This window comes from Taeniopygia guttata, chromosome 2 (genome assembly GCF_048771995.1).
Source record: "Taeniopygia guttata chromosome 2, bTaeGut7.mat, whole genome shotgun sequence".
Lineage (NCBI taxonomy): Eukaryota > Metazoa > Chordata > Aves > Passeriformes > Estrildidae > Taeniopygia > Taeniopygia guttata.
In genome coordinates, this window is record NC_133026.1 from 63241316 (window position 1) to 63268206 (window position 26891).

A 26891-nucleotide genomic window follows, 5' to 3' on the forward strand; every position below is an offset into this window, starting at 1 on the left:
TGTTTTAATTGGATGAAAAATATTGTTTCAAAGAAGGCTTGATGTTTATTCATCTTTAAAGAGCATCATCTGGAATGGGGTTCAGGCTAGGTCTAGAGTCATTAATACTGATGCAGTCATGCAGAAGCCTGAAAACTGAATAAAATACCCCAGCTGAACTTTGGCCACAAGGGTATTTTCCATCCTCTGAAGTCAGAAGAGTGGTTTATAATGGGAACTTTATCATGCTAATCAACCAGACATTTGGATTTGTCTATCCCTAAGATAATAGCAATTCCTGCAGCAACAATGCAGTTCCTAACTCAAATATTTTTAATTCCTTTTTTTTTCTCTAGGTCATAAAACATTTGCAATGGCAATGCTCTGGAAATTCATGAGAGTAGCTAAGTATTCTAAAACAGCTTTATCATCAAAAGTAAAGGTAAGAGGAATTCCCACCCATTCAAGGCATTCTTCATCCAAGTCTGTACCTTCAGATTTTGCTGCAAGTTCACCCTGCTCAAATACTGTGGAACTGCTTGGTAAATCTTATCCTCAAGATGACTACAGCAATGTCACAGACAAGATTCTTTCCAAGGTGGGGAAGAACTTGCACAACAGAAAACATCACCCTTTGTGGCTAATCAAGGAGCAGGTGAAGGAGCACTTCTACAAACATTACCTAGGACGCCGCGGGACTCCACTCTTTTCTGTGTACGATGGTCTTTCTCCGGTGGTTACAGTCCAGCAGAATTTTGATAGTTTACTTATCCCACCAAACCATGCCAGCAGAAGGAAAGAGGATAACTATTACTTGAATCGAGACCACATGCTAAGAGCACATACATCAGCTCATCAGTGGGACTTGATACGCTCTGGCCTAGACGCCTTTCTGGCAGTGGGAGATGTCTACCGCCGAGACACGATTGACAACACCCACTACCCTGTCTTCCATCAGATGGAGGGAGTGCGCCTCTTCTCCTGCCATGAGGTATGAGTTCTCTAGCTGGGGTGAAAAACATTTTGGGTAAGTTGCTTGGTCTTGTGTTTGCTACAAGCAAACTTCATCCATGTAAGCAAGGTTTGTGCACATAAGCATTTTACAGCCACAATGTTATGTTGCGCATTGATAAAGATCAAGTTATTTATCATGAAGCAATATTTTTAATTTGTGAAAAAATGTAGACAAAGTGTTGAATTTGAAAACAACTATAAAATTCCCTAGGAAAATGTGAAAAAATGGAAAGACAATATTATTGAAAGCTAGCAAAGTGAAACATAGTCTGAAATTAAAAAACTTGTTCAGTTAATGATCTGCACAACTCAATTCTATTTTTGTCACAACTCTCTTCTGGTGAGATAACTTTACCAAAGACTCTATCAAATTAATTCTTGAAGGATTCCTTGAATGCGAGTTGTTTCAGCTACTTCCAAAGTACAGTTTTCACTGTCGTCATTTTTTTTTTCTTTTAATAGTGCCAACTGGCTATAAATGAATGTCATTTTCTAAGGAATTCTTCCATTCTTCATCTCATCCTAAAGCTGCACTGAAGGATTCACCTGTTGCAGCCAATAGTTATGTACGTGTGGTGCATACACAGCAAACCCATCGGAGTCCAGAGGCATCAGCTGAAGAGCTCTAGGTTGTTGTCCAGGACTTTTAAGTTTATATGTTTTGTTGGCACAGCTTGCATGTTCTGCAAATGCCTGGGTGTCATTAAGTACTCTGCTGCATCATTGATCAGTGGTAAATATAAGCCAGGTTGTTTTCCAAATAGTAATTGATTTGTATAATTTGTGTATGCTTGTAGTAATACTGCCAAATTCACAGTTCTATAACTAAAACTCGCTTATTCTAATAATACTGAGATGTAGACCATTCTTAACATGCTTGCCAACGGGTGACAGGAGCTTGGCAGAGAAGCCTGATGCCTTTGGATGCCTGAGGGAAAACTAAGGTAATCATAGAGCACAGCTTTTCTCTGTGATGGAAGGGGCTTGTGCTGCCTGCACTGCACTTTGCCACCCTGTGCGGCTGCCGCTCGTTCCATTGAGAACTGATGCCTGCCTCCGCAGGTGTCCTGAGAGCTGTGTGGTGCTGAACCCAGCCTGCAGCTGCTTCTTTGGTAACCACAAACTGGAAATATTGCAGACTTACCCAGCCTCGTTTGTTTGCTGTTCTTTTTCCATAGACCTATTTATGAATATAGTCAGGGTATATGGTACACAATACTATATTAAGAAAATACCATTTTTTAATCATTTTGGTTCATCATAACTTTTTTTTTCACTTGTGCAGAAGTTCAGTCATCCAGCTGGAAATTTACTTGCCACAAAATTATAACATCAACATTATTGCGGGATGAAATTTCTGCGACCTTGGATGTGATTGTTCTAATCATTGAACTACTTGTTTATGAATATACCACTTCAGAAATTGTGGTCCTAATGATAGACTATTTCTTTCTACTCTAAACATTTAATAATAGGATATGAATAACTGGGAACAGATGTTATATAAATAACATATATATATATATATATATATAAAAAAAATAATGTTTTCGCTGACATGTTCTATCTAGAAACGTACAGTGTTTAACAGTCTAATTCATTGCACTGGAGATTTTTCATTTTCTCTCCTTTATTTTTCCCCAAGAAAATGATTAAGATGTTGTTGGAGAGCTCTCTATACTGATGAAGAAGGAATAGCGGTGTGGTGTATGACGTGTTGTGTTGTTTATTGGACAACATAAAAAATTATAAACCTGAGCATGATCTGATGCATCCTTTTTTGCTTCAGTTTGTTTCCATATATACCCCCTTTTATTGTCATAATCACAAGAGCCTTGTGGAAAAAAATGAATGTGTGATTCTCAGATTTCATTGGGGATTGTTTCTGTGTTTTGTATTCTGATTGCCTGTTCAGAATAATCCACATTTGTAATTCCAGAAGGAACTGTCTGAGTGGAACAAAGACTAAATAGAGGTAATACTACATGAGAGAAATACTCTGATATTCATTTATTTATACTCAGGTTTAAGCTGTAACCCACTGAGCAGAAACGTGTTACTGTCAGGCCCTGTTACCTTTGTCTCAGGCTTTTCATTCCTAACCAGGCTTCAGTCTCTGGTGAGAGGAAATTTGCACAAGTACCAAGGATCAGAATCTTTGGAACCAAGGGAAAAACTGTTAGCTCTTATCTACAAGCCATAGCATGTATTACTGTATTGGCCATAACATGAAATGTACCTTGTAGAGCTACAAGCTACATTTCATGTTATGGCCAATACAGTAATTTTATGTGCTGATCTCAGTTGGCTGCTCTAATTTGTTCTTTTGCTTTTTACATTTGTCATTTACTGTTTTCTCAGTGTAAATGGCCACAGACCTAAGAAGATGTCAGAAGAAAAACAAAAGCCTAGAGTGATTTTATAAGAACTTGAACTTAGAGGAATTTGATGTTTGATCTCAGTTTATGAAGTGTAGGTGACAAGTCAATTCGTCTTCAGTTGAAATTTTAGTCAGGATATAAAAGATGCAGATGTACAAAGGTGACTTTCTATTACAAATACTTAATTCTGTAGTCATGACCAGGTTAAAAATCCTGTCCTGTGATGGAAGCCTTCAGCATAATTCTTTATATCAAAGTTAAAATTAGTATGTTGAAGTAAGATCTGGAAAAACACATTAAGTCTGTCAATTTTACAGTATTTTTTTTCTGATATATTTGTGAGCCACTTGCTTTTTTGGCTATGTTTTTTTCATGATGGTTGGTTGATTACTTTTTAAAGAGAGAAGTAATCTATAATTCAAAGATGGGCAGGTAACTGATGCATTTCTGCAGCTTAGTACGGGTGTAAATATTAAACTACTCAAGAAATTCCCATCTCCCAAACGACCTCATTGCTAAAAGTTAGAATAATTCATGCTTAAATTTCTCATGAACTTTAAAAAAATATCTTTGGACTGCTATCAAAGAACATCTGAAAATACATTTAGACATGTTTTCAATATATTTAGAACTATTTTAGGTGATTATTTTCTGAATGTAATAGAAGTACTGTTAGAAACTGACTAATATAAATAGTTAAAACCAAAAAGAGCTTCCCAAATCTGCTTCAGAATTCTGAAGTAAATGAGATGTTTTTCTTAAACAGTACCCCCAAATGATATCCTTTTGTATTCACTTCCTCCATAATTCCTGTTTTTCTTCTAATTGGTGATTGAATTTTTTTTTTTCTTCTGTGCTGTATGGCTTTTTTTCTTTTGGTTAGTACTTTGGATGGGCAATTTTGATACTGCTGTAGTCAGATTTGAACAAGCCAGTTTTCCTGGGTGGATTATGAGAGAAATTATTTCTGTGCCATGCCATTGCCTTTGGTGTAGTTCCGTAATTTATGGGAAAGATTAAAAAAATCTCAACTCCGTTGCACTTGGAGCATGTCAGCCAGAAGAGGGAGCCAATATAAACCCAATGGCAGTCAATGAACAGCTTTTAGTTGGTAACAAAAAATATTTACACATTTGAAGGAGACTTCATATGGTATTTTATAGCCTGTACTGAATTATACATAAATTTTAAGGGGAACAGATGCTAAAACACAGGAATTGCTCCTTTAATTTAGTAACCTTGTTCCAGCGGAGGCCAATACAAGGTTGTTTAGATGAAAAAAATGATGCTCTCATCAGGCTTGTTTGTGCTAGAAGTGGTAAGGATACATCTTTATTCTCTGTTGAAATGCTTATGGTGGAAATGGAAACTTTTGTTAGGATGCAATGGAAAAAGGGTAAATAGTCTAGTTACAGATAAAGGATTGCTCCTCCAAAACAGTATATATAATTTTTTAAAAAGTCAATATTGTAGATTCTACTGTTTCTATCCTGAAATGTAAAGACTCTTGTTCTAGGTGATAAAAGATTAGTAGATTTTTTTTCTCTTTTTCATGTAAATACATACTCCTTTCCTCATCTTCCCATACTTCAGTACCTTGGCAATATTCCTGGTGTATTATTAAAAAAAAAAAGATGTTACTTTTATCCTTTCTCTTGTGGTTTGGGACGGTTTGAACTCCTGATTGACCACACATCTGCAGTTTTGTTTGTTTTTTTTTTTTTCTTAACCAAGTGCCATGCTGCGTTTCCCCTTGGAAAACTTTATCTTTAGGTTTGACTTCTCCAAAATCCTGTATGTTACTGCAGCTTTGGACGCTGTGCTTTTGCTCTGACATTGTATCAAAGAAAAGCTCCTTCCTGTCTTCAAGTCTCTTCTTTTATATCCTCATATGTAAAGGAATTTAAATCAATTTATAGTGTTCCAGGGATCAACCTATTTTATGGAGTGATTTGGAGCTTTTACAGTTTGTCTGGGAGCACTTGTGAGTGGGAATCATAATAGCAGTGTTTAGCTGGGCACCAAGGAACAAATATTTTAAAAGGCCTAAATGACTAAGGAAAGGAACCCTTCTAAGCCTTCTGCAACTTATGGATAGGATTGTGAGCAAAGCATGGCTCCCAAGGAGCCTGAGAGCCATCCCTTCTTCTCCCAGGGAGCAGCGAGGCTGGTACAGGAGCAGAGGCACTTGAACTAGATCCGCCTTGGTAAAAAAAAAAAAAAGGAGCAGCAGCATTACTTTGCTGGAATATTCTGAGGTAAATTTATTCCAGAAGCTGCAGTTGAACTGAGTGGTCACAATGAAGAGCCTGGTTAGTTTAGGTGAAACTGATTTCACTTTCTCTGGTATTAATCCAAGTTGAGAACATTGTATTATTCAGTATTTTCCAAGTTGTGCTGTATAAATCATGCCATAATAAATAGATCTTCACTGGTCCGAGGATCCAGATTGTATTCTTTGTTATTTTTAGTCAAAAATTTGACAGTGGAGGGCATCAGAAGGTCTGTTAGATTTTCATAGTGATCCATGGTCTAGGAAGTTTGAAAATGAATGGTGCATCTTTTACTGCAAAGGCTTCATATTTTTTTCAGACTTTTCTTTTTGTTGTCCAGCTAAAAAAACAAACCAACAAAGCTTTTCAGAATAAAGCTTTTAAATCTATTCAATGCAATATTTAAATTGTGCAGGAAAAGAAAAAAGAGCAAAGTGTCAAAGAGTGTATTTGGGAAGTCTAAGGTACTTAAAAGTCAAGGAATTTCTACTGCTCCAGAAACAAAAGTCTATGATAGATGTCTCATTATTTCAGGTATCTGTGTAGCAGTGTTATTTTTCTTTCTGGTTTGAAAACATCTCTATTTTTTTCCCTTTTCTTACAGAAACACTTTGATTTGGTTAAAAAAACAAAAAACCAAAACCAAAAAGCCAGCCCTCCACCCCCCAAAAAACAACACAGGTTATCTTTCTTAGCTGTAATTGGAGAACTAGAATGGAAGGATGTAGAAATTAGGGTGACCACCTTCAAGCTTGTGGGTTGAAGTAATTTTTGCCATTTTCTGCCCCCAAAGATCCTTATTGATGTGCAGTGAAGAGCCTTCTGTCACGTGGATCATGGGCTGTGTATCGCTTTAGTACCTGATGCTGGCTGCATCAGGGTGTATAGTTACACCTTGGGGGCTGACTGTTACTGAAATTACGTTTTCTCTTTGAGCCATCTATTGGTGGTATCGTCTTCATCATTCCTGATCCACTGGTTGAGTCTTGAGTTCCACAGCACATTAAAATGTTGTGGAAAGGTTTTGCTATTTGTAAGTGGATTCAGAATGCAGCTGTTGGTTCATTTTTAGAGATTTATTTGGGGCAGTGAGACAAAATGCATTTGGTGTGGCAAGGTTGAGTGTAGTCACGTGCAGATCCTCATACAGAGATAATTTTAAATGCTGGTTTGCCTGAGAGTGTAAGTACATGAGCATGATTTATTCATTATCTAAATCACTGGTGTATGCATGAGTGGCAGGAGGGATGCACAACTGCATTGTGGAAAGAAAGGATGCAGTTGCAGATCTCTCTGATCTGAAACTTACTATGAATGCCATCCTGCAAAGAGGCACTTAATTTTGAATACTAAATGTATGGATAATGAAGGGATGTGAGATAAAAGGTCTTCTAAGTGATTGAGGAAATGTTGGGGTCTTTGTTTAAATCACAAATGTGACTTCTTCTACCAGGCTGAGAAATGCTGCAATGTGCTTTTGGAGGACTGTAGCTCTATTTGTACTTGTCCTGTTTTCTTGCCATTACATGTTATCAAATTTTAGTTTATTTTAAATTTTATTTTTATTATAGCTAAACTGTGACTAAACTTCATGGTTAGGTCACTTCAATTCCTTTCTGCCTTCTCCTTTGTAATGCAGCATCAGTAAGATATGCTGCTAAATCCTGGTAAGTACTAATTTTTGACTTTTTAATGGTGATCCAATATTCAATTTTTGCACACCTTTACTCAAAGGAAAATCTTGTTGTCCTTACACTAGACAGACATATAGGTACTTGATTTATGGCTACAGGAAATTTCTTTCCTGCTTGTAGTAGTGACTGATTGTATTCAATACAATAAGATAGTGCATGCTGGTTTAGTCTGCACTGAAGGAGTGAATGTACGTGAAAATATTGTCTTGGATGTGTCAGTGTTTTATGCAAGATGTTAGGGTTTTTTTTCTCCATTTTCTCAGATATGTGCTTGAGAAAAATTGACATCAAAAAGGAGCGAATATAGGTGATTCTTCATTTTCTTCAAGCTTTGACTTTCCTGGCTTTACGTATACAGAAATGTTGAACTGTTTCTAATCCAAGACATGTACTTAGCACAGTTCAGTCATTGTAGTAGTGAAATTGGTGTATTGGATTAAAGCTGCTTGTATTGACATAGCAATGTCGGTGAATGGGAAGTTAGGAATAAATATTAATACAACTGTAAGGTGTCTGTTTTTTTCCTTGGTATATCCCATCTGCAGCTGATGAAGCCTCTATGGAGAATACCAAAGTGCCTCTCGGTGCCTGACTGTAAAGGGGGAGCTGTTGTCTTCCCTGCTTCTGGGACTTCCCTATGGCTGTGCTTTCAGAGCCTGTCTGAACTGGACTAGTCACGCCTGTGCCCAAAGTGACCCAGCCCTGTTCATGTGCCAGCTCGTCTCTTGGAGCTGCTAGTATGCTGATATTTGATGACTAACACCATTTTCACATCCCTCAGTTTCTTCCCTTCTCCTGAGTTACTGCCCATCTGGATCCATCTCCCTGCCTGGCTCAGTACACTGCTGCATGGACCCTTGTCCTGGCTTGGAGAAGGAGCCTATGACTTGGAGGCACTTGGAGATGGTGCCTATGACTGGTTTGGCAGGATTAGGGCTCAGGCAGGTGACAGGGCTGCATTATAACTCAATGTATTTAATGGTTCTCGCATGTATTTTGTTTCCACATCCAATATAAATAGCTGAAATAGAATTTTACTTTAGACTGTAATTGTGACATCAACATTTCAGAAATAATACAGTAGTAAGCAAAAGTATTTTTATGTACTTGTTGATATGTATGCTGTGTTTTGAAGGCTTGTGTCCAGAGTGTCTGTTCTTTGCAGTGGCCTGAGGAGCCAGTCTTAAGCAGAAGGGAGGGAGTGAAGGGGAAAAGGAGGAAGAGAATTTCAGGGCCTAAAATACTGCTGATAGGTAAAATAACAAATGTACCTTCTAGTGTATAAATACAGTGTATTTAGGTTAAAAGAGGGAGCATCTCTCTTGCCTGAAGGGTGTTTCAGGTTCCGTGAGTGAGTCAGTCAATAGAAAAAATAGCTACCTGTGCCTGTGTAGGGTTGTTCAGAGCAGAAACCTAATTTAGCCACTCTGTGTTCCTCTGTGAGGGAGCCTGTGTCTCTCCATTGGCTACCCAGTGAGCCTAAGACAATTATCCTCCCTAGGCTAATGCTGGCCTCTCTGAGCTCCCCTGCCTTTCAAAACCACATGCTGGGTGACCAATCTGCCTTGCTGACAGCAAATTAGTTGTAGGATGGGTATTATCTTCTTGTTCCAGTCAAGATAGGATTAATGTAAGTAAGAAGAACGGGGTTTAATCTTTCAAATGAGCACTTGAATTAAGAATCTGTTATTTAAAAGTGTGATACTTTGTTTGTCAAGCTGCTGCCTTTTGGTTAGTAAAGGCATTTTAGTTAGACTGGTGGAGAATAGGTTTATTTGGTATTTATACATTTCCTTTTTAATTTAGCATTTTCTGCAGCACACTAAGGAGATTAAGAGAAGAAATGTTTTCTAAATCTGCTAGCAATCTCCTTGTGGCTAGCAAGAAAAAGTTAAATGCTATTGGATTTTTTTTTATTTCTTCAGTCCACTGTGGTGCTAGTTTACCTGCCATCTAAACTCAGACTCTGCATTTGTTGTGCCTGTACTGAAGGAAATGTGCTAGAAACTAGTTCTAATTAATTGTTAGCATTGGTGGAATACCAGAGACTCACTTGAACTTTTTGTTTAGTGCTCTGTAGGCATCAAACTGCAGTTAAAACATCAAACTGCAGTTAAAACAACTTCTGTGGGCATCCATGGGTTACACACTATTCGTGGCATCTCCTGAGTAAGAGCTATTTATATTGGGAGGCTCAATGGAAAGAAAATTTCAGTGCATGTTTTTTCCCACTGTGTGTGCTGGATTGACTAGGGGAAGGTAGAAGAGGAGGAGTAGGAAAGAACCCTCAAGACTTTCACCCCAGATATGGGGGTTTTGTACAGCTGTAAGGATTTCCAACAAAAATATTCTTTAGATTGTAAAACTGCCTGCAGAGAGCCTCCAACAATGTTGTGTAATGGATGTGTTTTATAGGTGTCTCTGAAAGGATATAGATTTGCTAGTATGTATCTGGCCAGGATTACCTGGCCAGAAACATATGGGGATATGCAGAAAACAGAAATCTTCAACTTGCAGCAGATGTGGTGGGGAGCAGTGTCTGAATGAAGAGCAAGTCTGCCACATCCCAAAACAGCTGTCCCTGTGCTTCATAACCCCCACCTGAGATCGTGAATCCTTAAATGCCCCATAGACAAAATTCTTGTTCAGAAAAAGGATGCTTTATGTGGGAATATACAGCAAAATTGTAGTCCTTAAATGAATATAAACTTGTACCCAGGATGAATCAACAGTAAACAGCTTAAGTCTCATAAACTGCCAGGGTTTGTGGTTTTTTCTTTGTTTTTTTTTCCTTTTTTTGTTGGTTTGGGTTTTTTTGTTTGTGGGTTTTTTTTTTTGGTTGGTTTGGATTTTTCTTGGTTCTGTGTTTCTGGTTATTTTTTGGTTTTTTTCTTTTTAATTGTTTTGGTATTTCTTTTACATCATTCAAGTACTAAAAGAGTTGAAGTTCTGATAAATGCCATTGTGTTCATTGCGTTTTGTAGTTTTTGTAGTGTAATTTGCATACACTGTACAGAGTAGTTTGTTCTGCACAATAACTTTCAAAGTAACTGAATCAGAAAAAAAGATGCTTATTTTGTAAATTATTCTTTTCCTATAGCTAATCATATTATTTGATGATAGAAGTAAACCAGATTTAATTACTTGAGCATTTTTGTTCTTACAGAGATTTATCTCTGCATTTAGTGAATAGCATTTGTATAAAGTCATAGTCTTTGTTTATTTTTCATAGTGCAGACTTAGCAGGTAAGATTCCCACTTAAATTAACGAAACTTCATTCTCTATTTTTGTTCCAGAGGTCACTGATGCAAAACGCTGTGTTTTTGTGATTTTGTTCTAGTTGTTCTCCAGCATTAAAGATGGTGAAGGTTTACAGTTGTTTGAGCAAGGCCATCGCACTGCACACAAGCAGGAGTGTCACACCATGGAGGCAGTGAGGCTGGTGGAGTTCAACCTGAAGCAAGTGCTCACAAAGCTCATGACTCACATCTTTGGCGATGGTAGGTTCTTGCACCCTTTCCCCCAGACTGCTCATGGCTATAGTCATTTGGGCTTTTGAGAAACATTTTGCTGCAGAACACAGAGAGGAGGAGGTTGTGCTGGCAGCTGGTAATATAGAAACAGCCAGATGGGTTTTTCTGGTTTTCCTAAATAGTGGTGCACACAACACTGTGTTGACTCAGCAGGTTTTTGTGACAATGTTTAGGTGTGCAGCGTGTCAGAGTAATGTGGTGGGGACATGTGGAGACCCAGCTGCAAGCAGTGGTCTGGCAGAAGCTGTGTGCCAAAAGCCTGTCAGTGTGGGTCCAGTGAGGAGGGGCAACTCCAGCTACAGCACAAAGCTCTGCAGGACCCCCTCTGCTTCATCCTTCTGGGCCTCCCGTGTCCCTGGAGGGATGGAGCATGGGTGCAGCATTGCATCTGGGGTGCGTGAGAGCTTGAGTGCAGCTGGGCAGGTTCAGATCCCGCACCAGCAGCGTGGGAATGGGCAGGAGGAGAGAAGGGGTGCGTATGGCCATGTGCTGCATCCCTTGTGCAGATAAATTAAACCTTCCAGGTGAGGGCAGGCCATGTTTGCTAAGTTCACATCAAGCTGAATAGTCATTGTTTTCTGGTGCTTACAGTGGAATGGGGAAGGGTAATGGATGTGTATATGAATGAAGTATTCTCTCCTCAGAAGTACCTGCTTTTAGTTTCAGGAACTGAATTTATAAATGGCCTGAGTCAAAATTGCTACATTAATGCTATTTCTTGGCAAGGAAGCTTCTCTTCTGAGCTTATTCATTTTTCTGTTGAGGAAATACTGGATGGTATTAGAATGCATGAGGTATCTTGCCTACTTTTCAAGGTCTTTTAAGATGTTTACTTCACTTAGAGCAGTAGTTCCAAGAGTGGATTCATAATGATACCATGTTCTATATATGACTGCTTGAATATTTTTCTGAATTTCTTAAGTTGACTTATGGCATGCAAAACTTTTAACAGTTATTATTCTATTCCACCTGAACAAAAATCTTAAAGTTCCTCAGCTCAGAGCTTATAGGTTATTATACTTAACAGTGACCTTTTGAAACATACAAAATTGGGATGAAAGCAGGTAAGAATGATACATTTAGATCAACCTCACATGCTGAGGATGTTTAAAGTGAGCAATTTCTTGGAGTTATTAGTGGCATCTCAGGCTGCAGTGACATCCTTCTGTAAGTGTTGACGGATACTGCACTTTAGGCCTCAGCATGTTGGCTATTACTAGTTCTTATACAGTCCACCCAGTAGCTAAAAAGACATTAAAATATATTCATAAATTATTTTAAATGTACAACTAAAGGTAGATGCCACCTTCTTACTGTTGGGGTTTTCTATTTCTATACCCCCAACGTTTTTCCTGGACAAACACAAGATATAGTTATTGAATTAAATTTATTATGATTTTAATTTAAATTTGTGTATATGTATGTGTATTTCCCCCCCTGCCCCATTCATGGAAATACAGGAATTCAAAGTATTCAAAGTTCATGTTAGGCACAAGGTATGTGAGATTGGTGTACTGCAACTGTCTTGGGGCACATATAGATAAATTTGTCTTTTGATAGCTGTCATTTTTTAACTAGCATTTTACTCTTTACTTGGTACTCTTGATTACTTTTTGCATCTTGACTCCCGTAAATTTTAACTTGATTTTTAAAATGTGCTTAAATGTGTTGCTCTTGAAAAAACTCTGTTTTCCCTATACGTGGATGTTTCATGAGGCACCATCTTATGTTAAAAGCAAAAATTTTATTCCTTTATCCTTGACATCAGTTATATTCTTTAAACCCTGTGCTGTCAGCAGAATATTGTAGTGAAGTTGCTCATCTTTTCTAGTAGGATAGCATGACCACAGCTGCAGTAAGTGACTGAAATATTGCATTGTCATACAGTCAACTGTTTTTTATAGGCAGATTGTTTGGATTGTAGATTAAGTCTGCTGTACATGTTAGTTTTGCATAGAGTAGTTTGTACCTGAAGTCCTGGACTTGGAAGCTGTGCTTCTGCAGTGCTTATCTGAGAAGTTACTAGCTCAGGTTGATGATAGATTGAGGATCTCTGCAGAAAGGTCATACCACTGACTTGCCTTTTGGCTTTTTATTTTTTCTTTTTTTTCTTTTTTTTTTTTCTTTTTTTTTTTTTTCACTGTTTTAGGTTAGGTTCCACAATTAATGAGATGGGCTGTACCTGACTCCTACTACACTATATTTGAACAAGTCAGTGTTGACAAAACAAAGTTGTTTAGAAATCACTGTGTAGTCCTGAGGAAGGTCAAAGACTTCACAGAATCTGCACTTACCCTTATTACAAAAGTTTGTCTTCTTATGTCTTTCTGGCTTTGCCAACAGACAAAGGAATGACATCAATTAGAGGAGGGAGAAATTTCTGGAGTATCCAATCAGTTGTCTTAAACTTGACAATTTTAAGTATTTATTCTTATGACATTTTCTGGTGCTTTGACATGTCTGATTTTTACACTCTGCAGGTAACTGTCTTTCAGTTTCTTCCATTTTTCTATTTCAAATACTTCACCTAGATATCATCCTTCTTAGCTTTCCTCTGTTACTTCCATAAGGTGCACACTTAAAATCCACTAATTTAAGTTACACATCCATCTCCCCATACAGTTCTATCAGTGTAGGTAGTCTGTTAGTTCTCATTTCAGTTACCTAGTAACAAGGCTGTCCAAGATTTCCTCATAAAGTTAGCCAGTCTTTTTCAACTATGGTTCTTTTTCTAACCCCTCTGTAGTTTGCAAAAAGCTTTCTGCACCCTGAGAGATTCAAAAGTAATCTTACTATAGCAAATAGAAAATAATGACTGTATGCCGGTTCTGTGATTTGTTGCTTTACATGAAATGGCTCAAATTTCACTGCTATCCCATATTTATCTACCCAGTTCTTAGGCACTGGTAAGGGAAGGCAGGGGAGTGAGTAATGATGTGCTTTGATTGATGGCTTTGCCACTGCTGGTTCTCACTGAACTGCCACTGGATATCTTTTAAATCAAACATGTTCTGCTCATTCTCCTTCTTAATTCTGTTGTACTGATACCTCCTTTGAGTGCATGGAGATCTATGAGTGTAATGAGTTAAAAATTATAAAGGACATAATGGTATGGCTAATAACTTCTGAAAAATGTGAACTAATGGCAGGTTTATATGGGCAGCCAGCTCCTGCTGCAAGTATGATGAATTATCTGAAAAAAACACGGTGCAGAGTACTTACAAATCGACACACATCTCAAGAGGCCCCAGTTCAATACCTTCTGTGCTTCCCAGCATCCTCCTTGCACCCCTCTCCTTTTTCTTCTATAACCTTGTCTCTAAAAATAATGCTCACAGCAACAAAGAGAATTTCTGGTCAGTGAAGACCATCTGGGTCTCAGGCTTTGTTGCTTCTGTGCTATAGTGTATTAAAAGGCTGCTTTAATGTGTTTGGTTTGTTCTTTTTTTCTTTCTTTTTCAGTGCCTTTGGTCAAGCCTTTTTCATTATGAGACTCAATTAGGCTAGCACTTGTTTAGCTTAATATCTAATAACACCATTACTTTTGAGTGCAGGCTACAACCAATTCCTTACCTGGGTTCAGTGTTCAGAAATAACAGTAATTATTAATTATTTCCATACTGATCTGACGTACAAGTTACTGTATTGGGTTTGCACAACAAGGTTTTGGTAGCAGAGAGGCTGCAGGGGTGGCTTCTGTGAGGAGCTGCTAGATGTTTGCTCCATTGTCATGACAGAGGCAGTGCCAGCCAGCTCCAAGATGGACCCACTGCTGGTCAAAGCTGAGCCCATCAGTCATGGTAGTAGCACCTCTGGGATAACACAGTTTAAAAGGGAGAAGAAAAAGTCCTGCACAGTTTACAGCCAGGGAGAAGAATGAGAACATGTGTGAGAAACAGCCCTTCAGATACCTTTGCTGAGACACAAGGTCAGTGGAGAAGGTGGGAGAAGAGGTGCTCCAGGTGCCTGAGCTGAGATTCCCCTGCAGCCCAGGATGCAGACCATGGTGAAGCAGCTGTGTCCCTCCAGCCCATGGAAATAAGAGGTCCACCTGCAGCCCATGGAGGGCCATATGCTGGAGCAGGTAGATTCCCAAAGAAGGCTGTGATCCTATTGGAAACCTGTACTAGAGCAGGCTTCTGGCAGGACCTGTGGCCCTGTGGAGAAATCCATGCTGGAGCAGGAGGTTCCTGAAGGGCTGCATGCTGTGGAAGGGACTCATGCTGGTGCAATTAATGAAGGACTGTCTTCAGTGGGCATGACTCCACCCTGGAGCAGGGGAAGAGTGGCAGAGAAAATGAGGGATGTGCTGACCACAGTCCCCATTCCCCATTGCCCCTACTGGTGAGGAGGAGGTAGAGATTTTGGAAGTGAAGTTGAGTCTGGAAGAAGGGAGGGATAGGGGAAGTTGTTTTCAAGATTTAGTTTTTATTTCCCATTATTCTACTCTGTTTTGATTGGTAATAAATTAAGCAACATTCTCCAAGTCAATTCTGTTTTGCTCATGACTGTAATTGCTGAATGATCTCTTCCTGTCCTTATGTCAGCCCATGAGCCTTTCATTAAATTTTCTACTCCCGGTCTAGTTGAGGAGGGGAGTGGTACAGCAGCTTTGGTGGGAGCCTGGTGTTCAGCCAGCATCAGCCCAGCACAATTATGAATGGACTTCTACCCCCTTGAAAGATTCCCATGAACACTGTGAGGCTCTGAAACGAGCAGGTGTTTTTTGTGTCTGATAACACAAATAATTTCTTTGAACCGGAGTTTGAACCGGAACAGTTACGGAGTTTGTGTCTAGTGGTCAGGCCTTGATTAGATTCAGCAGTGTGCTCTTTTAAGTGCCTGTTTCAAGACAGATGTGTGTCTCTTGGCCTCCTAAAATTTCTAGAGAAGAGCAATTTTGCCAGCATTTCATAGGCTGTATGTGAAGAAATAAACTAGGCCAAATCAGGAAAATTATATAGTACTACAGGAAGCCTAATCATCATAATCCTTTGAAGTCCTTAGTGGTTTAATTTGCTGAGTGTAAGTAATGCCCTTTACTCCTTGGGAATATATTGAGCACCAAGACAATATTTTGTATCTAAATAATAAATGTACCCATTTGTTCTGTGACAGTCTATAGAAATGCAGTTAATGTTGCCAAAGGCTGAGCACTCTCTGCTTTTCAGTAAAGACTTCTAGAGCAAAAGTCTGAAAGAACACTTGAATATAAACTACACAAATATAAAAGAGGTATTCCCAAATGGCCTGGACACTGTATGAATAAAATTATTGTGGTATGTGGGATTAACTATTAATTTAGAGAACAGAATGAAGGTGCAAGTTGTTCCTTCATTGTGAATTTGTTTTGGTTTATTCAGAATGTTGTTTGTTTCCTTATTTGCATTTAAACCAGAAGCCTCGTAAGTACTGAAATGAATTAAAATTAAAAAATATAAAGAGCTTTAAATTTTTTTACCTTTAAAAATTTCTTTTAATTAAGAACAAACAGCTGAGAAATCCTTTTTTACACAGAGCTTCATTTTTTAAGTAATCAGAGGATTAATAAGAAACCATTATCTGAATGTTGCTACTGAACACAAACTAGCTGAATATTCAGTGTAGTTGCTACAGTTGCAAATTTTGCAAGTTAAATGAGAATATTTTATATGTGCACAGCCCAAGGATTAAAAATACCAAGATCAGGAAGTTAAAAAAAATGCTTTCTGCACACTGTATTATTGTATGCACAACTCTTTTAATCTGTGTTTTTTTTGTCATGCAGACAAAAAGGAGTAATAAAGTGATTGCTGTAAGTCACACTACAATTGTGAATGAAACTATTGTAAATACTTATAGTTTTCTGTGTTCTGTATATACAATTATCAAAAAGCTTTTCCATTACTCATATACTTTCCTGAGACTGGTTTTTAAGAAAGCAGAGAAAATCTAGAAGTGCCAGTCTGTCTGTTTTGAAACCTGCTTTGCCATTTGAAATTTCATAGCCTCTAGAAAAGTTCCCTGTGACAGTTAGGAGGTGTTTTATGTTTTGGCCATGCATGTACACCTTTTTCGTAATTTTTTGTTTCAGTTTCTGTAGCCACATTTCATGTTTCAGAAGTAATCAATGAAGATTTAGTTCTTGAAGCTACTTCAAGTATTTTTATTTGAAAAACTTTTAGTATGAATCATACAATTTCATATTTTACATTCCTCTTATGAAACAACCCCAAAAAAACCTGAAGATCAAACCACAAATGTTAACAGTTGCTGTCACTCACACTACCTTTGCCTTTGAAAAACAAGGTTCAGCTCCTTATTTTTGACGCTGGACCTGTCTGGTTCTTAACGATCCTAACTCTGATTAGCATTTAGCTTAGCTGAAAAGAAGATATATTTGGGGTTAAGGCATTAGCTTAGCTTACAGAATTTGCATTTCAGTTCTCTATCAAGTTTTTATGGTTCATGTTTCTGAGACTTCTTTCCTGACACCTAATGGTTAGAAGAAAATTTTTAGTGAAACAAAGTATCTGTAAATCATTAGAAGAACTAAGACTCTTCAAATATAGTGAGTGCTTTGACAAGTGCTTTTGGCAGCACTGAAGACCTTGGGAAGGAAGACCTTGTCCTCTTCTGGCTGCACTGCTCTGAGATGCCAGGACTTTCCTTGCTCGGCTCAGTGGTATCTGCAGAGGTGCTGAGCTCTGGGGAGGATGGTGGGAAATTGCCAGGTGGGGCTTTTCCCTTACACTTATCTACCAGGTCCAGAATGCTCTGTGTGTATGTTGCATACCTTAATAATGTTCAACTCGGTAAAAATATATTTCTATTTGTGTATATTAATATCTATTTTTAACTTTAATTTTTAAACATATACAGAGAATAGCTGTGTATTTTAATTAAGTTTTGATGAAAAAAATTACTTGCCTAGATGATCCATAAAATACTAAAAAAAAATTACAGATTTAGCTAGCTTTTCCTGTGAGAAGTAGTTAGTCATTTCCTGGTGCAAAGAATAACAAAATCACTGACTTTCCTATTATCTTGGCTCATTTTTGTTCGATGCCAGGTGGTTGCTAGAGTTTGACAAATGATTGATTTGGTTTCAAAGGGTGCTTGAATTGCACAAAGCATTTTTCATATTAGAAAAGACATGGTCATTTTTTTCCACAGGTTTTAAGATTTATTGCCTTGCACAAGTGTTTTAAATTAGTTTGTTTGCTATTTATTTTCTCTGGATTGCTGTAATTCATGTCATTAGTTGAAGGGCAAATTTTACAGATGGTTGTAGGATGGCCTTTTAAGCATACACCCTTTCATATTTATTTATTTTTTAAACACTGCTACAGGACTGCAAGTCAGATGGGTAGATTGCTACTTCCCGTTTACTCACCCTTCCTTTGAGATGGAGATCAACTTCCAAGGAGAATGGATGGAGGTCCTGGGCTGTGGGGTCATGGAGCAGCAGCTTGTTAACTCAGGTACTGAAACTCCTTTACTTCATTGACATCTCTCTTAGCAAACACTTCCAGCACGATCAGCTTCACAGCCTGGAATGCCCCTTCTACCCTGGTGAGCACAGAGATCTCTGCCTGGCAGCTGCCACAAAAACTCCTCAGGTGGAATGCAGCCCTCACATGCTGTAATTTGAGGGTAGCAACTGAGCAAGTGACCTGAAGCCTGCAAACAGAGGGCTTGCCTTTTGTTGTGTGCAGTAAGGAGACAGAGGGATGTCAGCGTTGAAAAAGAACCTGCAAGTTAGGGTGTGCAGTGTTTTTTTTTCTTTCCCAAGAGATGTTAAGGGCATTCTTAGTAACAATTTAAAAGTATCAATAGCAACATCCCTAAATATTTGGAATATCAAAATGCTCCTCTGTATCCAAAGCATAGAAAGAGGAATGTGATATCTTCATATTGCTGTTTGGTCACTGGGTAAATGGTGGGTAGCTTTTTTCTTTTATTGCTTTTCTCCTCAAATTGGTTATTTATGAGATTGTAAATTGCATTAAAAGCAATATAATTTATTTTAATAGAAATTATTATAGAACAATGTCACCTGACCATTTTGCTTTCTAAAACTGACACATAAGGAAGGAGAGAAGAAATTGGTGGACTTTTTCTAATTATTTTTTATCTGGAGAATTTTGCATTCTTGCTCTTTCATTTACTGAGGATAGGCAATTCTTAGGAAGCACAGGACAGTGTACGTATACTCAGTGTTGTTCAGTGTCTTCCAGTACTATTTATTAGGTATGTGAACCTTTTGGAATATGATCTGTGTAATTCCAGCAAGTGAGCTTTCAGATAACAAATGTAACATTCAGTTGATTTTTTTCCCATTGGTTTGCTAAGGTGTTGTTGTGTTTTCGTGTGCTCTAAATTCTTCCTATTGAAGACCAAGTATGATAACTATGAATTACTTAATTTTGGCACCATTTACTTGGCACAGCTTGTTTTCCTCAAAGTTTGCTTGCATTTTAATGTGATAATTTTCCTTTTAGAAAGATATCCTCTTTCAGAGTTTCCCCACAATGAATTAATGATTTATGCTAATGTTCTCTCAAGTTATTATCTTCATAGTGTGGTAAATACAATACAGTTTCTAATCAGTCTCGGAAGTGAAAGACTGCTGTGTAATATTGTTTCCATTAGACGTAACACACCAACGTTCAGGCTTTTTGCTTCAAAACCTTTTATGTTGCTCAAGTCTTATGATTAGGATCCTCTAATGGGTGTGAAAAGAGCTAAACTGTGTCCCTAAACAATTACTGTATACATTTGTGTGTGTGAATGGATGTACATGAAACACCAGAGGTTTCTGTAGCACTTTTTTTTTTTTTTTTTTGCAGTGTTCTTGTACGTGGGCTTCCATAGCACTTTCTCACCCTTGAAATTTCACATTTTTTAAATGTTAAACCAGATCAGGATTTTCCAAGGGAGAACAGCCATTCTGATTTTTAGTCATTCACAGGGGAATGGATCTAGTCTTCTGGACCATTCAGATTTTCCATGTTAGCAGCAAGCAAGGTTTCTGTTGTCTTGGCGTGTAGATGAATAAGTATAATTTAGTAAAGGCTGCAAGTACCATCTTCATTAAAGCAAATTTAGCTATTGACTATTTTTTAAGAGTTGTGTGCATTCAGGAAAGTCTCCTACAACAACAAAAAAAGAAGTGGATGGTGTTATTTACTATTTTCTAATAGTTTTAGTATTTCTAACAGTGATACTATTTTAAAAGAAAAACAGAAATCCGATTACAGTGTTTTTATGAATCTTTAAAAAAAATGTGCACTACTGCAAAAATGCACTGAATTGTAAGGGATATGTTGCCCTAAGGCTGATGGTGTTTAACTTCCTGTTTTTGTGTGCTTTCTTTTTTATCTTTATCCCTGAATACATAACTTAAATAGGAGTGCTGTGTATGAATTTCAATATAAAGAAAAGGAGTTTTGTTCTGGTTAATCCTGGGGAAAAATACAGAAACTTTGCAGTATATGAGAAAGTACTCCCAGTTTTAGGTCCATGATGAGTATACAAGGAAATTTTGTGGTTCAATAGAGCTAATTTCAATTAACAGCACACAGGGTATGTATTTCTCTACTTCCAGAGTTTGTTATCTAAGATTTGCGGGTGTTCATTGGTAGGTGCCCAAGTTCCAAGTCTTTATGGAGTTGTACAATTCAAACCTTTGAATACAGGACATTGCTTGCTCAGAGGCTGTGATCACTTAGTGTTGCTTAGTAACTGTGAAATTGGAAGCAGTTAGGGTGTGATCCTTTGCTGATGGAAATCAATGGCAATGTTCTCAGTGCTCAGTGTTGCAGAATATGTTAGCTGAGGATGCAAGCAAATAAATGGAACTGAAGTTTACATAAAACCCACGAAACTATAAGTAAAATAATTTAAAAGTAAAACCAAACCCAAACGCTCTCCTTCCCACCCCAAAACAAGCCCAAACCCACAAACAACAAAAAGAAGAGAATTCCATAATTTTTTTGGTAAGACTTCTCATGATGTTTATAACTCCTGAGGTATACTATAAAATAATGTCAAGGTGTCACACCAGATCCAACCTCAAGTCCAAGGCATTGCTGTATCCAGATGACTTCCCAAGCCAGTGCCTACAGGTGAGTAGGATGGGCATGGTTACACTGATCCTTCCCTGATACGCTCCTGCAGCTGCGTCTTTCCAGAGCTGAAAATTGTATGTATGCTTTCAGTAGTCATTGTGGGATTTTCTTCCATTCATTTGTTGAAATGTTTGAGTCCTGTAAACCTCTACTCTCTGCAATATCTTAAATTGCCTAACTTTTGCATGATGTGTCACTTCTTTTGTGTTCTAACCAACAACTTGGAGATACAGTTAGAGCTCTTCTGTCATTCAAGAAGAGTTAGTGAGTCTCTCTCTCTTCCTTGTTTAAGCCACTCAATATTTGTTTAGATTTCAGTTGTAGGTCTTGTCGCTGACTTCTTTGCAAGCCAAAGAGTGTTGATCAGACAGTCCCTCCCTATGTGTGAGCCTATCCATGTGCTCAGTCATGATCACTCCTGCCTGCATCTTCTCCAGGCTTCTTTTTTTTCCTTTTCTTATTTACTGTGTTGAGCTTTAATGAGCCTTGAGTTAAAAAAAAAAGGGGAGGTTTTGGGATGATGACTGCTGCAGATGATGGCTTTTGATTGCTGGTGGATGGCTGGCACACAGCCTGACAATCAGCTCTGGGGGCAGCTCAGGTTGAGGTCTCATTTCCTAAAATTATGAATCATGAGGGCTGCTGTATTTAGAGTACCAGTAAGAGGAATTGGTAAAGCTTTCCTGCTGTATGCAGATTTTTCTACCTTTCACATCAGAAATTAACAGTGACATTTACAATCTTATGAAACTGATTTCATTCATTTGTGGGGTTTTTTAAATTTTATTTTTTATTGTCAGCTTAAAAGGAGTAGGAAATTGTGTAGGGGTTTGGAAGAGAAAATGTCAGCTGAATGTATAGCAAATGTACTTGTCCTAGATTCTTGTTAATTTTGTGAGTATTTCAAATAGAGGAAAAATTGCTAACCCACTCTAAACATCTTCATTAATACTGTTGAACATGACAAAAGGAGTTTGTTACGAGTTCTTCAAATAATTGTTTTTGTTTTAAAAAGTGGAGGGTTCTCTACAAAACCTGATTCTTGAAGTGTAAGTATTTGTCGTTTGGAATCCCTTTTACAGATAAGTTGCAGGACTTATTCCCAAAATTCAAATAGTACTAGGCCCAGGGCTGCCACCTTCAGCCAAATACAAGTCTTAACATGTAGAACTTGTTTGGCTTCAATGGTGCAGTAAATAAATCTTTCTCTTTCTTTACTCATTTATTGAAGTTCATCAAAATTGCAATTTGAGTGGAAGTAACATCTTTAAAGTTCTTAACTAGTCTGCTCCTTTTTCATTCTGGCAATAGGATTATCAATCTGGTCAGTTCTCAATGGGCAGCACGTTAACAGAAGAATTATGTCAATGTTACCTTGCAGGCACAGGACTTTTTTTTTAAATTTTTGAATATGTTCTTAAATTAAATTCTTAAATGAAATATTAGTTATGAGTGAGTTAGGTTCATATATCAAGCAGCAGGAGGTATTTTGGACAAGGGGAAATCTAATCTCTTTCGTCTATCTTTTTTTTTTCCTGCTCAGCTCTTGCCTGGTAAATTATATTAAAATGTTTGAGCAGATGGTGCATGTGGCTTCAGTCGTGTGCCGGCCCATGTTCTGTCTCTGCTAACAGTTCTCTGTGGGGACCTGGAATAGTTAATGCTGTATGTGTTTGTATGGATTCAGTGTAGAAGGGTAAATACAATGAATTTAAAATACATGCCTGAAACCCTGCAAGATGAAATTAAAGTTACAGAGGTATTGGTGTATCAAACATCTGGGGCCACCCAAGAGGATGAGACAAAACTGTTGGATGGACTGGTTCTTCCTACAGGAGCACCCAAAGTGGTTTAAATCTGCTGCATAAGCTTCACAGCTCCGCATCCCAAATCTCTCAGGGGTCAATTTAGGGCACTGTCTGTCTCCTGTACAACCACACTGCTGTAGTATCCTGACTCTCCCAGCCCTTCCCGTGCTTACTGCCCTGAGACCACGCTGAGATAGCGCTGTCATCCTGCCTCGTCTGTGGGCTGGAGCTGAAGCACACCAGAGGCTGACACGCGTGCACACTGCAGGCATGTGTGCATGCTTAAAGGAGCTTTCCTACTGTCCTTTGAAACTCAATAGAGAATGAAAGTCTTCCAGTCAGATGGACATTTCCTTCAGAATGTGTGGAGCTTTTTGGATCAATCTGCTGGGCAGCCTCTTTCTATGTCTGACTGCAGGAGGAGCAGAGTCTCCCAATTTAGGCAGGTACCTGAAGGTAAAGTTAGTATCTAATGAAATTACAGCGTCTCAGATGAAAAAAATATTAGTGAGAAATTAGGAAGCATTTGAGTTTTGTTGACTTCCCAAGGGTTGCCTGTTGAAGAAACTGATGTTCAATCCGAGCTTTATATCTCAGCTCCTGTGTCACCTTTGTCTCCCTCAATCCTAGTGATTTACATTTGCACATATATACATACATATGTGTTTATATGTATAAAAATAAATACAGAATGAGACAAATAAAACAAATCGATCAATTAAATGCAGAGTGAGGGATATTTGGCCTGCTTTAATTTTGATGTGTGGTTTTCTACACACACACACAGCCCCACCCAGTGTAAATCAGAAAAACTAATTGTCACATCTGGCTAAGTTGAGAGGCCTGTTGAGCTGGCAGCCACTGAAATTTTGGATTTATCAGACATGGAGCTGGTGTGGAGTTGTGGACTTTTGGAGAAAGATGTGATTGAATTTTTATCTCTGTTCTTCAGATGTCATACATATACCCACAAATGTATGGATGTGGCACATCCAGAGATGTATGTACCTAAGACAATGCTGATAATTTTATAAGAGAAGAAGTAATAGGACAGAGGATCTGTTTTCCCTAAAAATCTGCGGTGTTCCACCCAGTCTGTATGAGGAGAGGAGCTGTGATTGTAGTCACCTGGGTGGCTACCAGCAAAACATGTATCTTGAATAGTTTATATAAGGCCCAGTCATGTAAATTGAGGAATGTGGAGTGGCAATTAGATGTTCTTAGTGGACAACCACATCTCTTCACTGTAAAGGAATCATCTATAGAAAGTGACAGCAGAAATACTGGCTGCTTTCTTAGCATCTTCAGACTAACAATTAGTGCCACCCTCCTTTGTGACTGCAAACATTACTGGTGGTTCACTAAGCATCCCAGTCCTGCAAAGGCAGTAGATATGGCACTACTACATATTTACACATGGGCTGAGCTGTAGCTTGGGATTTAAATTTTGGCAGGACTAGATCTGGACTCTTAAGACTTTAAAGGTTCAAGTTTCTAAAGAGCATGTGTTTTAAAATTGAGATGACTCATATAGAAAAGTTGTTTTTTTTTATTCCTTTCTACTCAAAAAGGAAATTGAAGGGGGTTTATTTCTTGTGTTTGTATGAAGATTGCTTTTTGGGGTTGATTTTATTTTGGTGTCTTTTGAACTGATTTGGAAGGAAGTCCCAGGTCTTGCCTTGATAAGTAATCCAAAACACAGAAATTAGTTAAACAGAGGTGATGCTCAGTGTCAAAGGGTGCATTGTTTTATTTATTTGTATCTTGTTCTGTTATCTCTGGCTACACCACCTGGTCTGATGTGTGTGTTGTGTTACAAAGTTAAATCTTGACTCTGCCCTTCCCTTTTCCTTGTCGGGATAATTTACCTGTTGTTTTCTACTTCATTTACAACTCTATTTTTAAAGCTGTTTTTTTTCATCAAGTTTTTCATACAGAAGGAACCCATAACATTTTTGAAATGTTGCTTTCTCTTATTCTATTATCTTTGAGAGATTCATTATGTGTCTTAAAGTTTGGATTCTTCAAAAGAATTAATATAAGCTTGCTTGCAATCTGTTGTGTTTGTATATATTGAATAAATAGAGTATTCCATTTTATGACAATTCTATTATACCTATTCCCGGGAAATGTGTTATTTGTTTACAGGGATATCTTGTGGAAGAAAAAGGATAGGATTGATTCTTGGAAGTAAGTAGTTATTATAAAACTTGGATGGCCATTCGAGTTTGTGGTTTTACATAATTTTTCTAGCTTAGTGTTAAGAGTAGTAATGCCAGTAGATTTAGAGGGTAATTTCCCTTTCATGGTGCCAAAATACATTTTTAGTTAGTTCCTTATCTTCATAATTTAAGAAATTATATTGCCTTCACACTTCATTTTCTCCTGCACAAAAATCTATGTGACAAAGGGTTAACTCAGTCTAACACAAACTTTGAAATCAGCAGGAGGGTTTATTTGACTGACTGGTGCATAAGTGAATAAGAGCTCCCCTCAACATATGTGAGGCTTGTTTTAGTCCATTTGAAATCTAGAAAAGAAAAAGAGATAAACAGTTCCACCTTCCAAAGTTTCTGTTGCTTTTGAAGCAGTTTGCCCATGTGTATGTATTGCTTCTCCTTCCCTTAAGTTTTTTAATCAAAAGTAAATTAAAGGTTTAGTAATTTACTATTATTTGTCTCCTTGGGATCCTGCATGAAGATTAGAGCACCACACACAAGAGAAGGCTAAATAATGATGAATATAGTTTATTAAGCAGCTCCCAAGTAAAAGAAAGTGGTACTCTCAGAAACCTTGAAGAGCGACAATTTATGGCACAGAAATTGTGCTTCTCTTGGCTTTATTTATGCAAATGAAAATACATCTAAATAATACTATTGAATTACTACACTGTTATACAGTGAATGCTGAATGTTTTTAATCAGCCAGGAGTTGATTCAATGAGCCGAGTATAATTCCTCATCAGGCTAGGATACCCTCTGGGTGTTTTTGTTGCGTTGCAATATTCATCTTTGCTGTTCCCAGGACATTTACCAGGACTACCCAGCTGAGGCTGGAAAAGAGATTTTACAGGCATGTCTCTGTTTCTGATTCTGATATATGAACCTCAGTTGAGACAGATTCAGTTCAGCTGAGATTAGATCAAGCATCTTAGGAAGTATTTTTCTTTAGATCACAAATGCGATCTTGATTTTTCATTTCTGGAGGGGGGAGGCTTTGGATAGGATATTTCTGTTGTGCCTCACTTCTTGTCTTTGAGGCTGGTAGTTGGTGAGAGGAATGGGTGAATGCAGGTCTCCTGCTGGAGCTGAATGTGCACCTCTTTCCCCTCTCTGCTCTGCTGGTGTACTTAGAAAATAGCAATCCAGTGGCAGTGTGTGTGGGTGTTCAGCCTTCAGAATTCCATGCCATTTATCAGAGTGATGAGTGAGGCTCACGTCTTTCGAGGACAAAGGGTGGGGAAGGGAAAACCCAAGCATGTCGCAGAGTTGAGAGAGTGTGGCAGCTTTCTAGTGCTGACAGCCTGGCTGTGGCAGCAGTCCAGGCTGAGCCAGTGGCACCAGCCTCTCATGGCTCATTCTGGCTGAAATCTGAGAAGATTGTATAGCCCAGCTGTCCGTGTGCCAGTGCATACTGATCCACTGCTGACCGCACAGGCGAGCCTTGGCTGGGGACCGCTGTTTGAATTGCGTGTGAGCAAACACAGAACAGCTCAAGAGCCAGGGTAGGGGCACTGCTTCTGTGTCATTACTGCCTGCCAACAGAAGAGCCTTGCATGCTGTTATAAGCTCTACCTTTGTAGAAATATTTTTCAGCCCCACTGGTGTTGTTTCTGCTTGTATTACAAAGACTATCTTAGCTTCAGTTTTGGTTGGGCTTCATCTTCAGACACCCAGATTTACTTTCCCATTCAGCATTCATAAACAGAAAGTGTCTACAAGCAGTAGAGAGGATAAAATCTAAAACATGTGAATAAAAAGGTTTCCAGAAGGTGATAATGCTGTGATGGATAAACATTTTCCCAGAAGTAAGGAAATAATCTAGATCAGGTTTGACACTTCCATGCTGCTGGAAAGCAACTGCAGCACAGCTACAG

General features: G+C 38.3%; 1 protein-coding gene across 6 annotated transcripts in view; it reads left to right on the plus strand.

Moving 5' to 3' along the window:
* The window catches only part of FARS2 (phenylalanyl-tRNA synthetase 2, mitochondrial), a 232483-nt gene that overhangs the window by 53775 nt on the left and 151817 nt on the right, over positions 1–26891 (plus strand). For 5 of the 6 annotated variants that reach the window (XM_041714574.2, XM_041714570.2, XM_072924102.1 and 2 more), the window contains 3 exons: positions 336–970; positions 10683–10842; positions 18207–18338. In XM_041714574.2, the coding sequence (XP_041570508.2) occupies positions 353–970; positions 10683–10842; positions 18207–18338 (910 nt within the window). In that variant the 5' untranslated portion in view covers positions 336–352. The remainder of the gene's footprint in view (positions 1–335; positions 971–10682; positions 10843–18206; positions 18339–26891) is intronic. The other variant, XM_072924105.1, reaches the window with a different exon arrangement.